General features: G+C 51.7%; 1 protein-coding gene across 1 annotated transcript in view; it reads left to right on the forward strand.

The window, feature by feature from the left end:
• Nucleotides 1-25388, forward strand: part of CTCF (CCCTC-binding factor) — a 601567-nt gene that overhangs the window by 400190 nt on the left and 175989 nt on the right. Inside the window, exon 8 of the mRNA XM_069604497.1 lies at nt 2885-3067. Within this exon, the coding sequence (XP_069460598.1) occupies nt 2885-3067 (183 nt within the window). The remainder of the gene's footprint in view (nt 1-2884; nt 3068-25388) is intronic.

Below are 25388 nucleotides of genomic sequence, written 5' to 3' on the forward strand. Positions count from 1 at the left end.
CAGTTTGTGACTCAAGCAAACACTGACTCAAGGTTTCAGGTAAAAAAATAAGTACATTTATTTTTAAACCATTTGTTAGAAAACACTTCACTTCTATAAATTCAAAACCACACGTAAAATACACTACACACAATCGATTCCACTTGTTTCAGTAAATTCAAGGTAAGTACATTAGGATTTGACAGACAGGTGTTGCGATACGAACACGTACTCACGGATAGAAATGCTCACGAAGTTAAAACACACTTTGTACTTTAGAATTTCAAACAAGGGAAAAGTGAATAAAAATCGTAGGCAATACTTTTTCAAGGCTAGGGGACTCGAGGACATATTCAAAGATACCGATTAAAGTCAATGGGCCTGCGCCAGTGTCGATGGAGCAGATGCTTAGTTGCCAAGGATCACACGTTGAACAGTTCGAGATTCGAGATGCCAAGAGTTCATAAAGATTGTCAAATGGAAGGAAAAGTTATAAGGAGGGAAGTAAGAACAAATCTTTGTGGAGGAAAAAGGTTCACGCCGATTCCGGCTGGTCAGGCAGAGATAATGACCAATTGTGCAGAGTACCTTATTCCGTTGGAGAAAGCTGGTGCCACTGCAGTTGTTCCTGCGGACTCACGGTTCCTGTGGCTTCAGTCGTGGGGACAAGAAGGGCGACGTCTGGAGCGATCTGCACTACCCAGGGATGAGGCCAGCAGCAGCGAAAAAGACAACGATAAATAAAAATGCGCTCCTTTAAATCAGGAGAGGGCTCTTCTGATGGCTATCCGGACCACTACAGCACACCAGTGATTTCGACCCAGGAGAGGATTCTCTGACTGAAGAAAAGACAAGCTGGTTGATCCCACCAGGCTCAAGGGAAGAAGACTCTGGACTGGATCTTCTCCGGTCGTTGAAGGGTGTAGATAGCTCAGGACTGCAGCAAGGCTTCACCGGGACTCGGGGTTGCAGCAGCCGTCTTCTTCTCCGCTTCTCTTCGGTTCCTTGCAGTTCCAGTGGCGACTCTGACTTCTAGCCCAAGAGTCCTGCCTTTTATGCCAAAATCCCCCATTCACACCGCCTGGCTGTAGATCACTCAGCAGGGGGGTTGTCCAGCCCGGACAACCACCTTAGCCAATCAATACAAAGTGCGACTTGGGTCTCCAAGGAGACCCTGTGCAGGGGGTGACTACACCCCTCCCTCACATTTAGCCCACCTAGACACCCAGATGCCAAAGGAGGGCTTCTGGTCAGAAGCCCGCCAAAGGTCGGTGAACAAAGGAGGCAAACCTGGTTTGCCATGCAAAGAAAGACCCCAGAAGGATGTTAACAAAAAGAAATGGCGATTAAACCCAACCGGAGCCGAAATAAAAAGTATATGGGCTAGCAGGTTTAAAGTTCGAGGCTACTAAAATAGCCTAAAACACTACCACATTATGTAATATAATTGCGGTAGGAAAATCAGGGTAGGTACCACTACCACCAGCCAAGTCTTAATGTTAAGGGAGCGAAACAAGGCTCCAAGAGGTACAGATAAAAAGGGCTAAGAATTAACCCTTTCCAATACTCCATGTAAGATGGGGTGTACTGGATCTGTGGTTAAATGTCTATGTAAAGTTAATGGGAACTTTACCCTTTTCTGGGGGACAGTAGTCAGCCCCAGAAATGGAGTAAGTGGGAAGTCTAAAAGACAACCCTGTGTCACTGCACTGAAGGTGCTGTGTAACACACAAGAGTGGGGCTACTGAAGTGGTGTACTCCAGAGTTCACAATCACAAAAACAGATGAAATACACATGGCAAAACACAGGTAAGAGTGGAAAAAATAAACTCCAGAAATCCAGCAAAGCTGCTGAGGGACTCGCTAGGTAAGGGAAATTAGCCAGAGAATGAGAATTCTCCCTAACAGGGCTACTGGTGATTTCTAGTTCTTTAAGTATCTTAAAGAGCTCTTTGGTGTTGGATTCTGGCTGCAGCATGCGCTTGTTATAGGGGTCTTTATTTTTTTTTTTGGCTTGGAGTATTGCCGCTTTCTAGTTAAGGGAGGCTATGCTAAGGGTGTTTTTATTCACGTCCGAAGGAAAAGTTTTCCAACAGGCCTCTGCATTTCTCTTTTCCTTGCGTAATGCTCTCGGGTGTGGTGTGAACCACGAGTTGCAGTGTACACAAGGTTTAGATTTCCGTAGTTTCATAGGGGCGATGTTCAAAGCTTTCAGAATAGTCTGATTAAAGGTGTCAACTAGGACCCTGGGGTCAATACATGATACTGAAGCATGTCTGGAGATGGTGCATTTTCAGTCGGGTATGATGGAACGTTGTCATTTCATTGTATGTGAAGGATGTAAGTGGTTAGGAAGTTCATGTGGGATTTCAGTTTTTTAACCAATGTTGCTCTATGTATTGTGCTGATGGAGATATATTTCATCAGTCTTCTAATGAGACTGTCTGCGGTGTGCTGAACAGCTCTTGGAGTGGACAGAAAGGATTGCGAGACTCTGGTGAGGAGGGTGGCACCCCATTCCAAATGAAAAAGGACTAGCTGAAGACTGGTGGGAATGAGGCGTGTGATTTTTCAAAGTGGGGAGAACTAGCAGGCCGTAAGAGTTTTTACTCCAGGGCAGCCTTGGCTGAAAGGTTTTAGCCCTGGATATGAGAAAATATTGCATGCCAGTCTATCATGAGTCTGATTTGGCTAGCCTTCACCTGCTGCCCTGATTCTGTCTGCACTAAAAGTGTTAACCATGCACTTTCTTTTCTGCCAACTGCCTGGCAAGCATTGCTGTGGTTACCGCTTTTAAAGTAATGTTTGGAAATTAAAAATGTAACCTTATTTCCCATAGCTGTTTCATTCCAATGTTGAATGTCAAGCATTGAGATAATGTCCCAAATTCTCTTCTCTGTTTTAGGAGCGACACATGATCATGCACAAACGAACGCACACTGGAGAAAAACCATATGCCTGTAGTCACTGTGATAAAACCTTCCGCCAGAAGCAACTACTTGACATGCACTTCAAACGCTACCATGACCCCAACTTTGTCCCTGCTGCATTTGTATGTGGAAAATGTGGAAAAACATTTACACGAAGGGTATGTACACTTTGCTTTAACTTTACATTGACATTTTGGGTTGCTTTCTTTCTTCACTTTTATTATAGTAAAGCACAGTATCCTTCAGTGAAACTCTATTTTAAATCACATATTTTCTAATATTTATTTTGATGTTATAAAACTTGCTTACATCATTAGCTTAACCTCCATGAACCATCTTTGTCCCTGATGACCACCTGCAAGTGAATCACATTACCTTTGATATTTTCAACACCCTGGACCCCACCAGCTAATGCTGGTCAGGGTGTCCAAGGCTCTATTTTTGTGTTTCTTTCATTCTCACCTACAGACATTTTTGTAATGATTTGGCAGCTCCTAAATTCTATTTAATATGCTGTGTACCTCTGAGTTCTCATTTTTGTTACTTTAAAAAAAAATGTTTAACCCTTCCATGATCTTCCGTATTACCAAAAAAAAAAAAAAAGATTGGTTTCCATGGCTATGCGGATGATACTCCACTTTAAATTGGCCCATCAGGACAACTTTGATAGTACCAGATTAAATTAATTTAGTACTGGATATTAGTACCAGATTAAATAACTTAGTACTGCATATAAAGTCCTGGATAAACACATTGGGCCTCATCACGAGTTGGGCGGTATACCAAATGGGATACTGCCCAACTGTCCGGCGATATTACCGCAGGATCACAGGTTGGGCGGTAACTAAATCCCCATACTCATAGGTCCTGTCCCCTTTACTCCATAATGTATGGGCGTCCCTCGCTAGGGACTGGAGACCGAACCTTTCTCACCAGAAAACACCTTCCCCCTTTAAATTTAGAGGCGTGCGGGGCGTGGCCCTGCGAGCATGTGCTCCGCCTACCGGCGCCACTCCCCAGTCCTCTTTTCCACATCGATGGGAAGGGACCGCTTTCACTAGCGCTCCTGGGTTTGGCTTCGGCCTTGTAATTCCATGCGCTCTTCCCCGGATACTGTCTTCCGTCTTTTGGTCTTTCTCAGGTTCTCGGCCCTCTGACGCCATGCTCTTCCCCGTCGCATGTCGACATCAGCGGGCTTCAGCAGGTGTCCAGCCTGTGAAGGGCTCTTCCCTACATCGGACCCCCCTGCTCTTTACCTCCGCTGCCTTGGCCCCGATCACGGCTGGGAGGGTTGTACCGAGCGTGACACGCTTACACTGCACGCTCTGAAGAACAGGTTCGCTCGGTGGAGGGAGCTCTTCAAGAAGTCGCCCCCAGAGAATTTGAAGGACTTGACCAGACACAAGTCAAGGCCCAAGGTAGGGCCGCTTTTTTCCATCGCACCCCGCAAGGGCGATCCTTTCCCAAGGAAACGTCAGAGCGGGAGGGACTGGTCAGGTTCTTGCACCAGAACAGGTACCGATGCTGCTTCAGCTACCGGCTGCCAGACCGAGGGGTCGTTGTATCCTTCCGGGGATAGTGCGGGACCACAAGTTTTTTACCGGGTGTCCACCCGAGGGGCTATGCCATTGTACCAGACAGAGGTGGGAGGGGGCGCCTATACGCAGCACCTCCGGCGACTCAGCCGAGGGCAGTACTCCTACCAGGCCCTGTCCTGAGGTGCAGGGTAGGCCTCTAGCTCCACCGCCAAGAGTCCTGGAGGAGGCCGGGGCTATCGAGGCAGGCACCACGACGTTGGCACTTGGCATGCAGCCTGACAAAATGGCTGCCACACCAGACAATATGGCCACTCATCCGATACCGCCCCCTGGTGCGGAGCAGTTGGAAGAACGAGTTTCAAGGTGGGACTGGTCTCTACCGGGTATGTGGCCTACAGCTTATCCTTCAGCGTTGCAGGGCAGATTTACCCTGCAACCAGCAAGGCAGAGTACACGCAGGCCCCGGCAGCTGCCCGCTACTCCGTCAATGCCACCTACCAGCCTCACACTCATGACGTCTCCTCAGGTGGGGGTCCATGTTATCAGGGACATGCTCCCGCCAGTCCCACTGCCTGCACCTAGTCATTCCTCCTATGGCTACAGCACCTCAAGCCACCGTGCAGCCCCTGCTGCCGATGCTGGGTCCTTGCATTCCAGCCTCCCACAGTTCATCAACACCAGCTTCCACGGCAGCCGCTGACTCCGGTCCCCACACCGCAGCCTTTCAGTGCCCAGCACTCCTCCACCCGTACCGGAACAGCCGGACACCTTGGTGGACACCGATGAGGAGGACCCAGACACGCCATCCTCAGCCAAGTCCTTTCATGAACGCCTCTCAGGTTTGGCCGAGTACTTGGGGCTTCCACAACCCGAGGCGGGATCCTGGCCGAGGTCCTCACTCTATGCCCCGTAGCTAGAATGGGGATCCCGATTCTGAAGAACGTTGTCGCTTTGGCCAAAAGGGGATGGCCTAAATCCTATTTGGCCCAGCCTGTCAATTGGGTCGCCTCGACGGCAAGAATAGGCCACTGGTGGGGGATCCGCTCTTGCTGTCGGCACACCCTCAACCGTACTCTACAGTTATCGCTGCAGCGACACTCTACTCAAAGCCTCAGTCGTCCTCTGCCACTTCATCTTCGGCGCTTCTAGGCAAGGAGGAGATGATCTTGGGGGGCTTATGGTAAGGTGGTTTATTCCAATGCCTCACTGCGCAAATCCAATGCAGACGCCATGCTGTCAGCCGTTCACCAAAGGCTTTGGCGGGAAATAGCTGACTTCCTTCCAGAACATTCGGTGCAGATCCAGGCATGTTTCAAGGCGGGGCTGGAAGAAGCTAAAATGGTGGCCCAAGACGACATGAAGTCCACTGTGGCACACATTGATACCTCAGGTCGTGCCATCTGTATCGCCACAGACATGAGAAGGATGGCCTAGCTGTGGGCTACCAAGTTTAACCCGGACATCCAGGAACGCATATTGGACCTTCCATTCGAGGGTGGTGACCTCCTTCATTCGACCACCGAAGAGGAGCTATTTAAGAACAGCTCCCAAACTGCAAGTCTTTATCCATCCTCACAAAGGCCACACCCAGTCGCATCAACGCTCTGACAAGGGGAGGGCCTTTGACGAGTTCCCTGGCTTCCAGCAAACAGAGGTCGAGACTGTTAGTGAGAATTCTCAGGAATGTGCTAATTTCCTCTACCTCAGAGACACCCAGCAACTTTGCTGGATTTTGAGGACTTACCTTAACCTGGAGAGAGTGTGAACCTTTTTCCCACTCTCGTATTTTAATGTGATTTTGTACACTGTTTCTTTTGGTTGTAGAATCTGACAAACTCCATAGGCATCATCTTTTACATTGTCACACAGCAACTTCAGTGCAGTGATACAGAGAAGTCCTTCTGATTTTCAGAGGGTTTAAGTACCTTCTCTTGGTTAAACTACTGTTCCAAGAGCAGTAAAATGAAATTGACTTTACTTACATTTGTAACTTTCGAGACCCAGCACACACTATTTTACAATAGGGTGCTGGAGGGGTTACCTAGTATCCCCTTTGTCTAGCTTCTCATGTAAAATGTTTTGTTACCCTTTTCTCACTGAATGGCTGGTGGCAGTGGTTTCGTTTTAACTACTAAGGTGTGCATTTACCGCGGGCTGCATTCGCAACTGCACTAAAGCACCCAAGGATGCCATTTCTGTCAAAATGGCCCTGGTCTTCTTTTTCCACCATTTCTTTGTGGAAAGGTCCTTCTTGAGATTTACTCTGCACGCCAAACCAGGTTTGGTCCCATTGTTCACTTTGTCTTTGTCGGGATTCACGAGTGAAGCCCGCCTCTAGCTTTGGGGTAGGCAGGAACTTCTGTGCCTCGTTTCCTAGGAGACACAAATGCACTCTGTGACGATTGGCCGGCTGACTGTCCGGCAAGGACAAGCCACCCTGCTGGGTGACTGACAGCTAGGCTGGAATGAATGGGAGAGCACTGAATAAAATGCGAGTCTTTTTGCTTGGAAGGCAGTCGACCACTTGACAAAGGAACCGAAGAAGAACTTGAAGAGGAGACGCCTGCTGCAACTCCTGGATTGTTTGTTTGCCCGGTGAAGCCCTGCTGCTGTGCTGAAACGCGAAGTTTGCATCGACAGAGAAGCCCTTGCAAGGCCGACTTCTCCCCTTGAGTTGGTGGGACCAATCAACTCCAAAGTAAGCCACCTGGACATCCATCTCGGAGCTGGATGAATTTGCACAGAGTTGCTGCTGGAAACAGTATAGCCAGGGAGAGGAACACCAGATTGTGTGCGTTGCTTTTAAGTTGGCCAAGAGCTCCAGGAAGATACTTCGGACTCCCAGGAAGCAGGACTGACCGAGCCTGAGCCCCCTCAACAGAGTGCAGGACCCCAGAAGCAAGGAAAGTCCATCTCGACAGCCAGGAACCGTGGTGTTGCTATTTGCGGTAGACGCGAGGAGCTGAGACACTGAACAGCCACGGAAAGTGAAGTTTGCCGGTTATGAGTTTTGACTGTCCCAGTGCATTGCAGGAGTCCCCTGGCATCCTCTGTCTTGTCCCCACGACTGAGGCTCAGGAACAGTAAGACCTGCAGAGCTGCACAGGAACAGGGGTCCTCTGCTGCATCTTTTCTTCAGCTTTAAAGGTACTGTACAAAGTCTGAGAGCACTTACCTCTTGCTATAGAGTTGCTTTCATCTTCTACTACTCACAAGTCTAATCAGCTTGTGGCCCAACATTTGATTCTTTTCTTCAAATACTTCAAAAACATTGTGCAAAGACTTGTTTCCATTTACCTACCGGAGGTGCTTCATCCCATATAAGACTTTGACACATTGACTTTGGCTTAACCTATTGTATTGAATGACTTTCCTGGGGGGGGGGGTGCAAACGTATTTGCCTGCTAGAGAATATTTGTGGTCTCTTGTATGTTCTAAATCTTTTCCTTTGACATCTTACTCCATGGTTCTAAATGCAACAGTGATCTATTAATGTCCCCAGCACCCTAGCAATTGAAGTCACCTGAGGGTGGAGGTAGTGTCTGTGGGCCATCCCAAAAGGGTATCTACTGATTTAGAGATATTAAGAGTGTGTATTTCATGAAGTGTATTTGAGTGTTACTGTTATGGTGCTACCTTCTGAAGAAGGCTTTTTCTAACTGACTGATCAATTAACAATTGTTTATTCAAGAAACCTTGAGTGTAAGAGTTTATTTGAATACTTGTAACTAAGTCTCTGTGTAACTCCACTACAGCTCACATTGACCCCTCTTGAGATAAGCCCGACTGTTCAACACGCTACTAAAACTGTGTATTACAAGCTTATACTAAAGGCTGGGCTTCCTATACCTGTAGTAAGTTGTTTGTAGTGTTCTCAGAGGGTACTGCATACAAACTTTTCCAAACAGACAGCCGGACCGTTCTCCAAATCTGCACCGGCGCAAACAGCAAAGGGTGCGGGGGGGGTGTAGCAAGGGCTTCTTTCAGTCCCCCTCCTCTGCCCTGGCCTCAGGGGAAGTAGGCATGACGCGCCCCTTCGGATCCACGTGTCTACGGTGGGGGGGGGGGGCTTGCCCTGCAGGCAGTGTCTTGGCGTCAAAGGTTTGCGGACCATTTAATACTATCAGTATCCACAGGTTACCGTTTACCGATTCCTCCCTCCCACTGATTGGGACAACAACTCTGTTTAGTGGAAATGTGTTTGCTTGTCGAGAGGCAGGTAGTGGAAGAAGTCCCAGCAAGGCTTGGGCTTCTTGTTACGCTCACCTGGTTCCCACAGGGGCGTCGATCGGACCCAGACAGCTGCGGTCCCCACCAACGTGAAGCGTAGTGCAGAGATGACAATCTGGACTGGCCCTCCTAATCTCGTCTGCTTGACCCGTAGAAGTATTCTACTGCAAGTGGAGAAAGGGATTTAGCCCCGTGGATTTGAGTGATGGTCCCTCCCCACTCTTCTCACTCTCCCCACTAGTCACCTCCGATATTCCCAATTAGTATCCTCACCTTATGTTTTTAAATGATGAGCTCTCCATCCTGCGTGGCATGCAGGGCGCGTAGATACCAGTTACTTCACTGGTTTGGGGTACTGGAGTTCTGGAGGAATATTGACTCCGGGGTTTATAAAGTTCAAAGAGTTCAATATGTCCGATGTTCACTCTTGCATCCCCTTGTTGATTTGCAGCTAAAAAATATTGTCTGGAGGCTGCTGATGGCGTTCAGGTAAGAGTCTGTATTACCCAACACTATCCGGTAAAAGTTGCGTGAGTTTAACTTGTTGTTTTCCCTCCCTTTATAGATGCGGCATAAGAAGATGTGGCGTATTGAAGGGTAATGCCGCCGGTGGTAAATCAGGTAAGCCTGGTGGTAAAAGTGATTGTCTTTGTCGGCTATCTAGGCTCACATTGTTATTCCTTTGTTTTCCCCCAGGTATTGGAGTTCGCCGAAGAAAATGATGGAGGCAGCACCGATTCGAAAGATGCTGTCGACTGGTGAGTATGGCGCGGCGCTGCAGCTGGCGATGCAAAACATGCTGAAGTAATGTCATTTCAGGCTCGGAGTCGTGCAAGATCCGGAATCGGGTAAGGAATTAAAATAATGTCCATGATCTAACCTTTTCTCCTTCTTTACCCTTTTTCTAGGAGCTCCGGATTCGAGGCAGGCGTGGCAGAAGACTGGATGCTGGCTTGCAGGCACGGTGAGCGTTACGCTGCAGAATGCAGAATAACGCGAAGCCTGTGTTGCTGGTCGGGCGTGGTTTAAATAGCCTCAAAAGTAGTCTCAGGTAAGAAGTCCCTAGAACCACACCAAGTAAAAAAATAGTCCCTTCCAGGCCTCACGTTGGCCTGGATTCATTTGCAGCATGGTCTGCCTGAGGTAAGTGATGACTATGAGCCTGGCGCCTTAGGCGCCAGGACGGATTTCTATTATGAGCCTGGCGCCTAAGGCGCCAGGACTGAACCCAGATAGCCCCTAGCCCGGGCTGCTGAGGTTTTAATACATGTCTGGATGCCTGCTTCCGGGGCTGAGGGGCTTGGTCCAGATGCCCGGGGGTAGGCATCATGACACTTCTACTCCCAGGATTTTCCCCATGCAAAAGAACTAGCCTGGCCTGAGAGTTATGTTGGACCTTTCCACCCTCAACCTCTTCCTCCCTCTTCAAAAGTTCAAGGTGGTTACACCAGCACTGATTGCAGAGACACTGTGTAGGGGCGACTGGATGTGCTCCCTGGATCTGAAGGACTCGTATCTACACCTCCCAATTTGGCAGCGTCATCGGTCCTTTCTACGGTTCAGGATCATGGGCATCCACTTCCAATTCAAGGTTCTACCCTTCGGCCTCGGATCAGCCCCCAGGGTCTTTACCAGACTTATGAATGCAGTGGCAGCCGCAGCCCTTCTCCGGGCCCAAGCCCACCATGTCTACCGGTGCTGGGTCGATTGGCTCGTCGGGGCGAGATCACCAGAGGCGATTCTCCACACTCCCTCCGCCCTTATGAACAAACTCCACAAACAGGGATTTTCCATCAATCTCAAGAAGTCTCAGCTGCAGCCTACGCAGAGCCAGTCTTTTCTGGGCTGCATCTGGGACAACTAGCTCCGAGAGAGTTTTCCCCTCGGAGGACAAGATCCTGGACACAGGTCAGTTTCTCAGCAGAGAGGTGACCTCAGCCTGGTGGTACCAGCAGCTACTGGGTATCATGGTGGCTTTCCTACTGGCAGTACCTCTCACGAGTCTCAAGATGAGGAGATTGCAGCTGCACTTTGCAGCCTCACGACATCAGGAGCATGGCTCCCAAGCGGAGTCTGTCAGCATTCCTCCTTTTCTCCACCAGGACCTCGTCTGGTGGGCCACGTACTGCAATCTTCGGACTAGCAAGCCCTTCCAGCAGGCAGATCTCACCACATTTCCACATCCATATGCAACCTGACCTGGCTATCCGTCAAACTAAGGATTACTCTTAACACTTTCACTCACTCACAAGTGCATCACAAATCAAGCACCAAGATACATTTCTGACAACTTTACACGCCATACCTCTAGCCGCCCCTCCAGATCTGCACAGACACTGCCTCAACCTCCCCAGATATAAACTTCACAAGGCAGGAGGGAGCAGCTTCCCTGTCCTTGCAGCTAAATTATGGAACACCTTACTTTTAAATCTAAGAGCTGCACCATCCTACTCTACATTCAGGAAAAATCTCCTTGAGCAGGAGATCTAGATAACCTCCCTTTAACTGTGCTGGATCAGCTTGTTTACCCTCCCACTGCTTTATACCGCAGCGATTGTACCACACCTATCCTTCATACTACTGTTTTAAAAATGTACATAACATTTGTATATATCTGATTTGTGTAATTCATACAACTGCCTATGATGTATATAATATATGTGCATATATTATGTGTGTAGTTCTATGTATTATATTGTAGTACACTACTGCAACTGTTGTAACTGATTCATATTTAAGATATGCAACCAGATGCCCCAGGGCTTGGTGCGCTTTATAAATAAATAAAATACAAATACACGATCACCACAGATTTGTCCCGGGATCGATGGGGTGCTACGCTGGACAACCACAGCGTCCATGGAGTCTGGTCCCTCCAGGAGCAGGAGGCCCGTATCAATTGGCTGGAGCTGAAAGCCATCGGGCTCGCTCTCAAAGCTTTTCTGCCACTTATCAGGGGCAAGACTATCCTCATTTAAACAAATGATTTCACTAGCATGCATTACATCAACAAGCAGGGTAGCACCAGGCCCCTCCATCCCCCACATAACCCGCTGTGCAGCCTAGCAGTCAGCATGGGGGAGTGGACCCTGGAGAACATCTACTTCAGTGCAATCCACCTCCTGGGGGAGTCCAACCTGGAGGCGGACAGGCTCAGCAGACTGATAGCAAACAATTACAAATGGTAATTGAACGATCAGGTCCTGCTGGGGATCTTCAGCAGATGGGAGCATTCGTAGGTGGATCTTTTTGCCACCATGGTACAACATGAAGTGCCCTCAGTTCGCATCTTGGCAGGGGCAGGGCCCCAGCTCCCCAGGCGACGCCTTCCAGATATAGTGGAACATCATGACCGCATAGGCATTGCCTCCCGTTCCTAGTTCACAGGGTGATCTGCAAGAGAAGAGAATCATGTCACCTCTGCATCATTCTCATAGCTCCAGGGTGACCAGCGAGACCATGGTTCTCGGAGCTGCTCAGCCTCTCGGACAAGCAACATAGTGTTGGGCGCCCTGGTGCACAAGCCTTTTGAACCAATGGCGTCCGCGCACTTCAGGCTGCTCACCATTAATTCATGCACTGGTGGCCTCCGAACCGTACGCTACTTTTCAGAGATGGTGATCCTGAGAACAGATCACGTGTTCTTGCCTAAAGTGGTCTCTTCTCACCATCTAAATGAGGAGATGGTGTTACCTACTTTCTTTGTGGATCCTAAGGACGATGCTCAAAGGGTCTTGCAATATCTGGATGTAAGGCGCGCTCTGACATTCTACCTGGACAGGACCAAGAGCTTCTGCAAGTCGGAGCCTCTCTGTCACCTTCGGGGCGTCAAGGCCGTGTCATCAGGCTTCCAAGGCCTCTATAGCAAGGTGGATGGTTTCGGTCATCAAGGAGTCCTATGAGGGGCAACGCAAACCACTTCAAGCGAACATGCATGCTCGTGCTGTTAGAGCCAGGGCCATGGCAGTTGAATTCCAGAGGCACGTTCCATGGCAGATCATCAGCAGGGCAGCCACACCGTCTGCCTTCTGCAAACACTGTTTGGATGCCGGGTCCAGGTCAGATGCAGCATTTGGGCAGGCAGTATTAAGGAACTTGTTTTCTTAAGGAGGGTCACCTCTCCACCCTGGGGCTCTATTCAATTGTAATCGCCCATACTATTACGTCCCTACCCCTTTCCTCCATACTGCATGGGCGTCCCTTCCTAGGGACGGGCGACAAACCTTTTTCACCAGAAAAAAACAACCTTCCCCATTAAATTTAGAGGTGTGCGGCAGTGCAGCCCTGGGAGCATGCCCTACCCTGACTCTGCCCACTGGCACCACACCTCAGTCCCCTTTTCCATGTCGACGGGAACGGGCCGATTTCACCAGCGCCCCTGGGTTTGGCTTAGGCCATGTAATACCACATGGTCTTCCTCGGATGATTCTTCTTGTATCTTTTTGTCATTCAGGTACGTGGGCCTCTGGCGTCACGCTCCTCCCCGGCGCATGTCGACTTCTGCGGGCTTCAGCCGGTGTCCAGCCTGTGACAGGCTTTTCCCTACGTCTGACCCCCCTCTTCCCCCCCCCCCCTCCATACTCTTTGCCTCTGCTGCCTTGGCCTGACCACGGCTGGGAAGGTTGTACTGCGTGTGACGCACTGACTCAACGCGCACTGAAGAACAGGCTAGCTAGGAGGAGGGAGTTCTTCGAAAGATTGCTTGAAGGACCAAGGGAGGGCTGCTATTTTCCATCGCACCCCGTAAGGGTGACTCCTTTCCAAGAAAACGCCAGAGCGGGAGGAACCTCTCAAGTTCTCGCACCGACACACGTACCGAGAGTAGTCCATCTACCGGCCTCCCGGCCGAGGGGTCATCAGATCCTTCCGGAAGCAGTGCTGAGGGACCGCAAGGTTCTTTTACTGGGTGTGCACCCAAGGGGCAACACCCTTGTACCAGCATTATGTCTGAGGTGGAGCCTGCACAAGGCACTACCAGCGGCTCTGCGGAGGGCAATACGCCTACCCGGCCTTGGCCTGAGGTGCAGCGTAGGCCTCATGCTCCACCACCAAGAGTCTTGGAGGAGGCGGGCCCACGAGCCAAGCACCACGACTTTGGCATGTGGCACGCAGCTCGACAAAATGGATGCTGCACCAAACAAGATGGCCGCTCGTCCAATGCCACTCCCAGCAAAGGTGCAGGCGGAAGAACCAGTTTCAAGGTGGGACTGGTGTCAACCAGGTACGTGGCCTACAGTTTATCCATCAGCAGGGCAGGTTCCCCCTGCAAACCAGACCGAGTGCTCTCTGGCCCCAGAAGCCCCCAGCCACTCCGTCAATATCACCTGCCACCTCTTCAGCCTCCGAAGACGGGTTCTTCAAAAGGTTCCGGGGGCTGATGCGAACCCCTCAGATGGGGGCGATCCTGCGGGATGCAGTCAGGGACTTGTTCCCTCCGGTCAATCCACCGGCGCCTTTAGTCATTATTCCCGTGGCTCTGGCACCACAGGCCCCAGTGCAGCTCCCGCTGCCCCTGCCGTCTCCTTCGATTCCGGCTCCCCTACCTCTCTCAGTTCAGGCGGCTCCACAACAGCCTCTGGCTTCCACACTGCAGCCCACAGCACCCAGCACTCCTCCACCCGCTCTGGGCCAGCCGGACACTCTGGTGGATACAGACAAGGACGAGCAGGACCCAGACACGCTGTCGTCAGCAAAGGCCTTCCACAACAGGCTTGCAGGTTTTGCAGAATATTTGGGACTTCCTCAACCAGAGATCGAGTAGCTTAAGGAGGGAGTCTTGGCAGAAGTCCTCAACTTAAGACCTCCTACCAAGACGAGTATCCCGATGCAGAAGGACGTTGTGGCTCTGGCCAAGAAAGGGTGGCTCAAGCCACACTCGGCCCAACCTGTCAATCGGCGCCTTGATGCCAAGTATAGACCGATGGAGGGAGATGCACTCTTGTTGTTGGCACACCTGCAACTGCACTCTGATACTGGCAGCCATTAACCAGAGGCTTTGGCGGGAAATTGCAGACTTCATTCAAGAACTTCTGGTGCAGAGCCAGGCATGCTTCAAGGTGGATCTAGGCGAAGCCAAGCTGATAGTGCAGGACATCATGGAGTCCACCGTGGCCCACATAGATACCTCGTGCCGGGCCATATGCATCGCCACGGACATGAGAAGGACGGCCTGGCTTCGGTCTACTAAGTTTAACCCCGACATCCCGGAACCCATATTGGACCTTTTTGTTTGAGGGTAGTGACCTCTTTCACTCTGCCACCGACGAGGAATTAGATAGAAAGAATAGCTATCAAACTGCAAAGTCTCTAGCCTAACGAAGGCCACGCCCAAGGCGTACATGGAGTCGCATCAACGCTCTGACAGGGGGGCAGTTGTTCGCAGGTTTCAGGGCTTCTAGGAACGGAGGTCGAGGCAGCCTGACTGCTCGCCGAGTCAACAATGCTCCGGCGCAAACAACAAAAAGGGGGGGGGGGCAAGGGCATCCTCCAATCCCCCACCTCAGCAGCAGCCTCATAAGGAAAGAAAGCATGATGCGTCCCTGTGGGTCCACGTGTCTCCGGTGGGGGGCAGGCTTGCCTCTCACGTGCATTTTGGCACCAGAATTTTGTGGACCCCTCGATCCTCTTTGTAGTTTCCACGGGGTAGCGCCTACCGGTACCTCACTCTCCTCCCTCCTCCCCTACAGATTGGAATGGACTGTTTCGCAGTGATCCCGTCGCTCATCGAGATCCAGGCAGTGGAAGAGGTCCCAGCATCCCAGAGAGGATTAAGCCTCTATTCCAGAATTTTCGCCATACAAACAAAGAACCAGGCTGAGAGTTGTTGGACCTATTCACCCTCAACCTCTTCCTCCCTTTTCAGAAATTCAAGATGATTACGCCAGCACTCATTGCGGAGACACTAGAAAAGGGAGACTGGATGTGCTCCTTGGATCTGAACGATGCCTACCTACACGTCCCGATTTGGCAGCTGCATCACTCCTTCCTACGCTTTAGGATCATGGGCTGCCATTTCCAGTGCAAGGTGCTAACCTTTGGAGGCCTCAACTCAGCCCCCAGAGTATTAAACAGACTCATGAATGCAGTGGCAGCCCTCCTCAGGGCCCAAGGCCACCATGTCTACCCGTATCTGGACTGGCTCGTCAGGGTGAGATCTCCGGAGGGGGTTACCCACACTTCCTCCGCACTTATGAGCACACTCCACGACCTGGGGTTTACCATCAACCTCGAAGTCTCAGCTGCGGCCCACACAGAGCCTCACCTTCCTGGGCCTCATCTGGATACAAGCTCTGAGAAGGTCTTTTCCCTCAGAGGACAGGATTACGGGCATCGAGAGGGCCATTATGCACTTCTTGTGCGTAATGGCAGTGACCTCGGCCTGGTGGTACCAACACTTACTGGGTATCATGGCAGCTGTCGTCCTGGCCGTGCCACACACACACACACGAGACTCAGGATGAGGAGGTTACAGCTGCACTTCGCAGCCTCATGGAATCAGGAGAATGGCTCCCAGGCGGAGCCTGCTCTCCACTCGGACCTCACTTGGTGTTCCAAGGACTGCAACCTGTGACGGGCAAGCCCTTCCGGCAGCCATACCAGCTGGTCATCATCGCTACAGACTCCTCCCTAGAGGGCTGGGGAGCCAACCTGGACCACCAGTGTCCATGGAGTCTGGACCCGGCAGGAGTCCCACATCAACTGGCTGGAACTCGGGGCCATCTGGCAAGCCCTCCCCTTTGGCCCCTCCATGGTTTGCTGTGGCTTGGGTTGCTCCCTATTTGTGCATCGTGAGACTCAGTAGCCTGGCTCCTTCTTCCGCAGTAAATACCATGTGCACTGCATCGCCCATTTTGAAGTGGAGGCCGAATGGGTACGTCCATCTATATCGGATGTCTTGATGCCGTAGCTCCTCAGTGATTGGCTTCAACATCTGTTGCTTTGCCAGAGTGGGCTGGGTGACATCTTTAAATATTAGGACTGTTTAGTTGTGAAAACTGGATGCGGTTCACCCTTATTGCCTCCTTAACTCTGTAATCGTGAAATTGTACCACAATATCTCAGGGGGGTGGGGGCAGTTTTTGTCATCTCTCTTCGGACCCACTCTGGGCACCCTGTCCATCTTGATAGCTTCACAGGGATTGCTCGACATGATCTGCGAGAAGAGTTAACAAACACAATCTTGTATGTCATTCCCCTTGGCTATTTCGTGCATGAAGTTCACCTGGAGAACAGCCTCATTGCTGTCCTGGAGGGCTGACATTCTTCCTTGGACCTCTTATTTCCGTCTCGAGCCTTGTAAGTTAGCGCTCCTTGTGGTCCACCCTTTTTCCCAGGGCCACCACCTCCCTCCTGATCTCGGTAGTAGACTCCAGCATCTCCTCGCGAAGTTCGGTGATCTCCAATTGTAGCGAATCCTTTTCCTGCCAGAGCAAGTCAAGGCACTGGGTGAGAAATTCAGGCATGAGAAGTGGCGCACTGGGCGCAGGATGTGATCCCGACACAGCGTTGTCGTGCCATACCTTCCGTGGGTGGGACCTGCTTTGCAGGTGTTGTCAAAAAGGCCTGTATGCTGGTGCACTTGGACGACTTGGAGTCCTTTGACATTCTGCTTCATTCGCCGGTCTTCGTGCTTGCTCTTGGCTGGGGCCACCACCGGTTTCTATTTTTATTTATTTAAATCGCACTCGTACACAAGTGTTTCAGGTTTGTCTCAACTTCTGCAGCTGGTGCGAAACCCCCTACCCCTCAAACCCCCCACACTGCTCTCCAGGTCCTGACGGAGTGCTTTTTGATGGAGCAGGGCTAATTAGGTGCTTCTTAATGAGGCAGTCTGCACCCTCACCCTAGTCAGTTTACACCATACACACGGGCAGGGTCCAGGTACCTCTCTGTTGGCCCAGGTCTGTTTTCCCTTGTGGCAGTCTTAAGGGGCTTTGAAGCGGGAGGGGTACCCCCGTACTGCCACCCACTGGTCCATGATGCCGTGGTGCCATGTGTTGGAGGGGACACAGAGCACCCCTCCAACAGCTGTGTATTTCTTCCTACTCCTACATCCCGTCCCCTTTCCTCCTTGCTGTATGGGCGTCCCTTCCTAGGGACGGGAGAAGGAACCTTTTTCACCAGAAAAACCTCCTTCCCCTTTAAATTTAGGGGTGCGGCCCTGGGAGCATGCGCTTCCTTACACCGCCGCCACTCTTTCTGCATCGACTGGAACGGGCAGATTTCACCAGCGCTCCTCTTTGGCTTTGCCATCTAATTTCACACGCTCTTCCCCGAATTCTTCTTGTATCTTTTTGTCTTTGGCATCTAGGTACTTGGTCCTCTGGCGTCACACTCCTCCCCACCGCATGTCAGCTACAGCAGGTTTCAGCAGGTGTCCAGCTTGCGAGGGACTCTTTCCCACGTCTGACCCCTGCGCTCTTTGCCTCTGCTGCCTTGGCCCTCACCACGGCTGGGAAGGTGGCACCGCATGCGACTCTCTGAATCCACGTGCACTGAAGAACAGGCTAGGTAGGTGGAGAGAACTCTTTGAAGCATCGCCGCCAAAGGACCTGACGAAGTTTTTCCAGCAGAGATCGAGGCCCAAGGTAGGGCCGTCATTTTCCATCGCACCGTGTAAGGGCGACTCCTGTAGTGCTTACCTGAACTCTGCGGGGGCACCCAGGTCTGTGTTTATTCCTCAGGGGGTTTTCTCTTTGGTAAGCAAGGCAGGAAGGTCCTGCAAAAATATAACAGCGATTATTCTCTTAGAGAGAGCTTGCACCTCTTTAACTCCGTCCACAGTGCCTAGGGTTGAGTTTTTAACTGGTGATGATTCTCAAAGAAAGAATGGGAAGATAGTTCTGCTCGCCTGTATTGTTTATATGATGAGCTCTCCACCCTGCAATGGTGCAGGGGCGCTAGTTCTGAAGAGATGGTGTCAAGTGGATGGGAGCACTGTACTGTAATTGGGCACATAGGAATTCATGGAACCTTAAATGGTGCTTATCCAAAAATAAGGTGGTGGGCTCAGTCAGCAAGAGTTTGAAGAAAAACTGATTTTTATTTAATGGCCAGCTGGTTTAATAGTCTTCCTGACAGGAGCTGATTAAATGGAAGTTCTGAGTTGTGGAGATAAAGATATGTGTCGTGGCCGCAGTTGGATTCATTAAATACGTGATGCATTTTCCATTGAGGATCCAAGTATGCAACTTGCGAAATGGAAACAGAACGAAGTGAAGGCAGCTGTCGAAATTCATGTGACACGTGGAGCGTGTAAATAAGATGCTTGGCTTTGTAGTTTTAAAGTCAGCGGAAGTTAAGGAGACGTGGACCCATTGAATTAAATGAGCATTTTTAACAGGAACCGTGCATGTGTCTAGTCCCAGCATACACAAAACAAACCTGTCGGCAATTAACTTTATATGACTTCCTACGGCGGACGGCCGCATGAACCGTAATCTGAAAAACGGAACGTTACATTTCTTCTACTGCAAACTTTGACACAATGACATGCGTTTTATCTTTCTCAGAGAAAAGGCATAGGAACTGAATAATAAAACAGTCCTTCCACGAAACTGAATTCTATTGCTACTTGCGATTAAGTAGAACGTCGATTCAGCATTGAATTGACATGGAATGTTGAGGAAGCCTGAGAGAAGTATTAACGGAGCGTTGTGTCTGACTGGAAACCAAAACCTTCGTTGAGGTGACGGGAAAATATATACAAAAAATAAACGGAGTGGATGGAGGGGGAAGTAAAGGAATTAAAACTGGGAATGACTCAAATTAAAGGTTCTGAAATAGAATACAGGACTTTGAAAAGGAACCGCGGTAGCGTTCCACTGCAAGGAAGCAGAACCAACGCGAAGTGGAGACCTCACATTGGGCGGGGCTTATAAGGGGAACTGAGCTGAATGCAAAGAGCAACACTGCAACCTCCAGGCTACCAACTGGGCGGCCATATTAGGTAATCAGGAAATTCATTACCTACTCATGGAAACACCCTTCTACAAGACTTAGTTTATGCACTGACCAAGAGCAGTAGGCTAAAGTCCAATTCTTTTGAGCAACTATACATGGTGCCTTGCCAGTGATCATGACAACTCCTTCCTGAGGAAACGCCCAAGAGCGAGGAACCTCTCTTGTTCTGTTATCAGCGCACGCACCAAGGCTAACCCAGCTGCGGGCCTTACGGCTGAGGGGTCTTCGAACCTATCGGAATCAGTGCTGAGGGACCTGTACCGGGTCTACACCCTAATATCGGCTCCATGTCCGAGGGGCGCCTGGACGCAGCACTATCGACGACAATGCCGTGGGTGATACGTCTTCCAGTCCTAGACCTAAGGTGTGGGATAGGCCTCATGTTCCAACACCAAGAGTCTTGGGCGAGGCTGTGTCCGGAGGGCCATGCACCACGACTCTGGCACACAGCCCGACAAAATGGCTGCTGCGCCAGTCAACATGACCGCTCATCCGATGCTACTCATAGGAACAGAGCAGTCGGGTGAAAGAGATAGTCATTCCTTCCATGGCTCTGGCATCACAGGCCCCAGCGCAGCCCCCGCTGCCGGCTCCTTCGAATCCACCCCGAGCGTATTCGGTTTTGAGCCAACCTCTGTAGCAGCTTCTGGCTCCGGTCTCTCCCCCGCAGCCCTTCTCCTGCTGCGGACCATCCGGACACCCAGGCGGACACACATGTGGAGGAGGACCCTGAGGCACCGTCTTCAGTGAAGGCCTTTCACGACAGGCTTGCAGGTTTGGCAGAATATCTGGGCCTTCCTCATCCCGAGGTAGAGCAGCTCCGGGGGGTGGGGGGGAGGGAGGTCTTCACAGAGGTCCTCTCCCTAAGACCCCATACCAAGACGGGTGCCCCGATGCAGCAGGATGTCCTCGCTCTGGATAAGAAGGGTTGGCTCAAGCCACACTCGGCTCAGCCTGTCAATCGGCGCCTCGATGCCAAGTATAGACAGATGGAGGGGATACACTCTTGCTATCAAAGCACCCCCAGCCGCACTCGTCGGTGATCGATGAAGTGTTACTCTACTCTAAGCCTCAGTCGTCCTCGGCCAACTTGTCCTCTGCGCTGCTAGGCAAGGAAGAGAAGCTCTTGGAGGCGTACAGGAAAAAGCTGTACTCAAACACCTCCCTGCACCTGCGTGAAGCCAATATCGGACTTCCTTCCGAAACTCCCGGCGCAGAGCCAGTTGCGCTTTAAGGCGGGTCTAGGAGAATCCAAGCTGGTAGTTCAAGCCTGCCAATGGCCTACAAAGTTCAACCCTGATGTCCAGGATCGCACATTGGACCTTCCTTTTGAGCTTAGTAACCTCTTCCCCTCTACCACCGACGAGGAATTTGATAAGAACAGCTCACAAACAGCAGTCTCTATTCTTACGAAAGCCATGCCCAAGGCGTACATCCAGTCTCATCAAGGCTCTGATAAGGGGCAGGCGTTTGGCGGGTTTTGGGGATTCCAGGAATGGAGGTCAAGACAACCTGACCGCTCACTGAGTCGGCACCGGTGCAAGCAACAAAAACGGTGGGGGAGCGGGAGCAAGGGCTTCATCCAGTTCCCCTCATCAGTAGCAGCCTTAGAGAGCGTGTCTCCAGTGGGGGGGGGGCAGGCTATAGTCTCGCGTGCATTTTTGGTGCCATAACTTTGCGGACCCTTGGTTTCCCTCAGTAGTATCCACAGGTACTCTTGCATCCCGTCCCCTTTCCTCCATACTGCATGGGCGTCCCTTCCTAGGGACGGGAGACCGAACCTTTTTCACCAGAAAAAAAACCTTCTTTCCTTTTAAATTTAGAGGCGCGATGATGAGCTGCCCTGGGAGCATGCGCTGCCCTGACTCCGCCCTCCGGCGCCACACCTCAGTCCCATTTTACACATCGACAGGAACGGGCTGAATTCACCAGTGCTCCTGGGTTTGGCTTTGGCCACGTAATTCCACGTGCGGATACTTCTACTCTTCTGTCTTTTTTGCCTCTATCATTCAGGTACACAGTCGTCCTCCTCGGCACATGTCGACTTCTACAGGGTTCAGCTGGTGTACATCCTGCGACGGGCTCTTTCCAACTTCAGATCCCCATGCCCTATCCCTAAATTGCCTGGCAAGCTTGTACCACGTGCATCGCGCTTTCCTCAAGGTCTCTGAAGAACAGACTAGCCAGGTGGAGGGAGCTCTTCCAGAGATTACCTCTAGAGGACCTGAAGGACTTGGTCAAAGGTAGGGCCACTCTTTTCCAGCACACCCCACAAGGGTGACTCTTTTCGAGGGACTCACCCACACGGCATGGACCGGTCAGGTTCTCATACCAGCACGAGTACCAAGGCTAAGTCAGCTACCACCGACAGGCGGAGGTGTCGGCAGATCCTCCTGGTGATAGTGCTGAGGGACCGGAAAGTTCTTTTACTGGGTCGTCACCCGAGGGGCCACGCCCTAGTACCGTTAACATGCCAGAGGGGGTGCCTATTCGCAGTTCTACCGGCAGATCCGCCGAGGGCAAAATGCCTACCAGGTTTTGGCCTGAGGAACAGGGTAGACCTCATGATCCACACTCAGTCCTGGAAGAGGCGAGCCCAGTGAGCCAAACACGACGCAGGCACGTGAAAGCTCGACAAGATGGCCGCTTTGCCAGACATTAAAGATACCCGCCCGATACCGCACCAGGGAAGGGAGCAGGTGGAGTAACGAGTGTCAAGCTGGAACTGCTGTCAACCAGGTATGCGGTTACAGCCTATCCTTCGATTGCGCAGGGCAGGTTCCTGCTGCCTCCTTGTGGGCAGGGCATGCAACGGCTCCAGCAGCCGCCCGTTACCCCGTCAATATCACCTACCACCTCTCCGGCCCGTGAGGACAGATTTTTCAAAAGATTCCTCTTACTTAGGAAATCTCCTCGGATGGGGGTCATCCTCCGGGACGCCATCAGGGACGTGCTCCCACCTATGGATCCGGCGTGGCAGGTTCCTGTACTGGTGCCCCTGTGCAGCCTCCTCTGCCCGCTCCGGCCCCCCAACCGATAATGCAGGCGGTTCTGTACCAGCCACCGCGGCTGCCTCTGGCTCCGGTCTCCACACCTCAGCCTTTGGCCTCCAGCACCCCTCCAGCGGTACCGGACCCCCAGGTGGACACAGATGAGGAAGAGGACCCCGACACACCGTCGTCAGCCAAGGCCTTCCACAAACATCTTGCAGGGCTGGCAGAGTACTTAGGCCTTCCTCAACCCAAGGTCGAGCAACCATCAGAGGGGGTTCTCGCCGAAGTCCTCATGCTACGTCCTGCAGCGAGAACGGGGATCCCGATGCAGAAGGAAGTTATTGCCTAGGCCAAAAAGGGCTGGCATAAGCCCCACTCGGTCCAGCCGGTTAATCGACGCCTGGATGCCAAGTACAGGCAGATGGGGTGGGGAGGGGGTGGGGGGGTACATCTTGTTATCGGCCCACCCTCTGCCTGACTCCTCAGGGATCGCTGCCGCATCACTATACTCCAGGCTTCAGTCGTCCTCTGCCTACTTCGTCCGCAGCGCTGCTAGGCAAGGAGCAGAACATCTTGGAGGCGTATGGGAAGAAGCTGCATTCCAATGCATCCCTTCGTCTTCGTCAAGCCAACGCGGATGCCATGCTGGCAGCCATTAACCATTGGCTCTGGTGGGAAATTATGGATTTCCTCCCAGAGCTTCCGACGCACAGCCAATCACGGTTCAAGGCTGGACTGGCTGAGGCCAAGATGGTGGCACAGGAAAGGAATACACCGTGGCCCACATTAACACCTGTGGCCGGGCCCTCTGCATCGCCACGGACATGAGGATGGCCTGGCTCCGCGCTACAAAGTTCAACCCGGATGTCCAGGAACACATATTAGACCTGCCGTTCGAAGGGGGTGACCTCTTTCACTCCACTTGGGACGAGGAGCTAGATAAAAAGAAAAAACGCTCACAAACTGCAAAGTCTTTAGCCATCCTTATAAAGACCACGCCCAAAGCATACACCCAGTCGCAGCAGCGCTCTGACAAAGGGCGTTCATACAGAGGGTTCTGTATCTTCCAAGAGTGGAGGTCTAGGCAACCGGACCGCTCGCCGACCCAACATCGGCACAAGCAACAGAAGGGGGAGGGGAGGCAACTGCTTTTTCCAGTCCCCCTCCTCCGCAACAGCCTCAGAGGGAAAGAAGGCATGACATGCCCCTTCGGGTCCACGTGTCTCCGGTGGGGAGGCAGGCTTGCCCTGCATGCACATTTCTGGCACCAGAATTTCATGGACCTCTGGGTCCTCTAGGGAGTATCCACGGGGTACTGCCTATCCATTCCAGCCTCTCCTCCCTCCTCCCCTCCACTCCCACAGGTTGGGACAGCAACTCCTTTGGCAGAGATCCGGTCACTCGTAGAGAGCCAGGCATTGGAGGAAGGCCCAGCCTCCCAGCGAGGCTTTGGCCTTTACTCCAGGATTTTCGCCATTCAGAAGAACCACCAGGCGGGCCTGAGAGTTGTGCTGGACCTTTCCACCCTTAACCTCTCCTTAACCCTGCAAAAATTCAAGATGGTTACGCCAGCTTTTATAGCGTAGACCTTGGACAAGAAAGACTGGATGTGCTCCCTGGACCTGAAGGACGCGTACCTACACGTCCCGATTTTTTGGCAGCCCCATCGTTCTTTCCTTCGTTTCAGGATCACGGGCTACCATTTTCAGTACAAGGTCCTTCCATTTAGCCTCAACTCGGCCCCCAGGGTCTTCACCAGGCTCATGAATGCAGTAGTGGCCCTCCTCAGAGCGCAGGGCCTCCACATCTACCCATACCTGGACGACTGGCTTGTCAGGGCTTCATCTCTGGAAGTGGTTCACCACTCTTCCCATGCCCTTATGAACACTCTGCACGATCTGGGCTTTTCGCTCAATCTCAAGAAGTCGCAGCTGCAACCCACGCAGACTGACATTTTTGTGCCTCGCCTTGGACACGAGCTCCCAGAAGGCATTTCCTTCGGAGGACAAAATCTTGGCTATCAAGAGGACCACCACACACTTCCTCAACCGAGAGGTGACCTCGGCATTCCTCAACAGAGATGTGACCTCGGCATGGTGGTACCAACATCTCCTGGGTCTAATGGCAGCTGTCCTATTAGCTGTCCCGCACACGAGACGAAGGATGAGGAGGATTCAGCTGCACTTCGCAGCCTCATGGAACCAGGAGTGGGGCTCTCAATCCAAGATGATCAGCGTTCCTCCATCGCTCCACCCGGTCCTAACTTGGTGGTCCAGAGACTGCAAACTACAGAGGGGATAAGCCCTTTCGAACGCCCACTCTGCAGGCCACCGTCACCACGGATTCTCTCTCTCTCTCTCTCTCTCTCTCTCTCTCTCTCTCTCTCTCTCTCTCTCTCTCTCTCTCTCTCTCTCTCTCTCTCTCTCTCTCTCTCTCTCTCTCTCTCTCTCTCTCTCTCTCTCTCTCTCTCTCTCTCTCTCTCTCTCGCCACCCTGGACTCGTCTGGAACAGTAATACCACATCAATTGGCTTCAGCTGAACGCCATCTGGCTGGCGCTCAAGGCATTCCTAGCACTTCTCAGGGGCAAGGTTGTTCTCATCCAGACGGACAGCTTGACCAGCATGTACTACGTCAACAAACAGGGAGACACCAGATCCCCTCCTCTGTGCAGACTGGCGATCAACATGTGGGAGTGGGCCCAGAAAATGACATTTTCCTCAAGGCATTCCATCTCCCTGGGGAATCCAACCTGGGA

This window comes from Ambystoma mexicanum, chromosome 1p, assembly GCF_040938575.1.
Source record: "Ambystoma mexicanum isolate Mex_15411 chromosome 1p, UKY_AmexF1_1, whole genome shotgun sequence".
Taxonomy (NCBI): Eukaryota; Metazoa; Chordata; class Amphibia; order Caudata; family Ambystomatidae; genus Ambystoma; species Ambystoma mexicanum.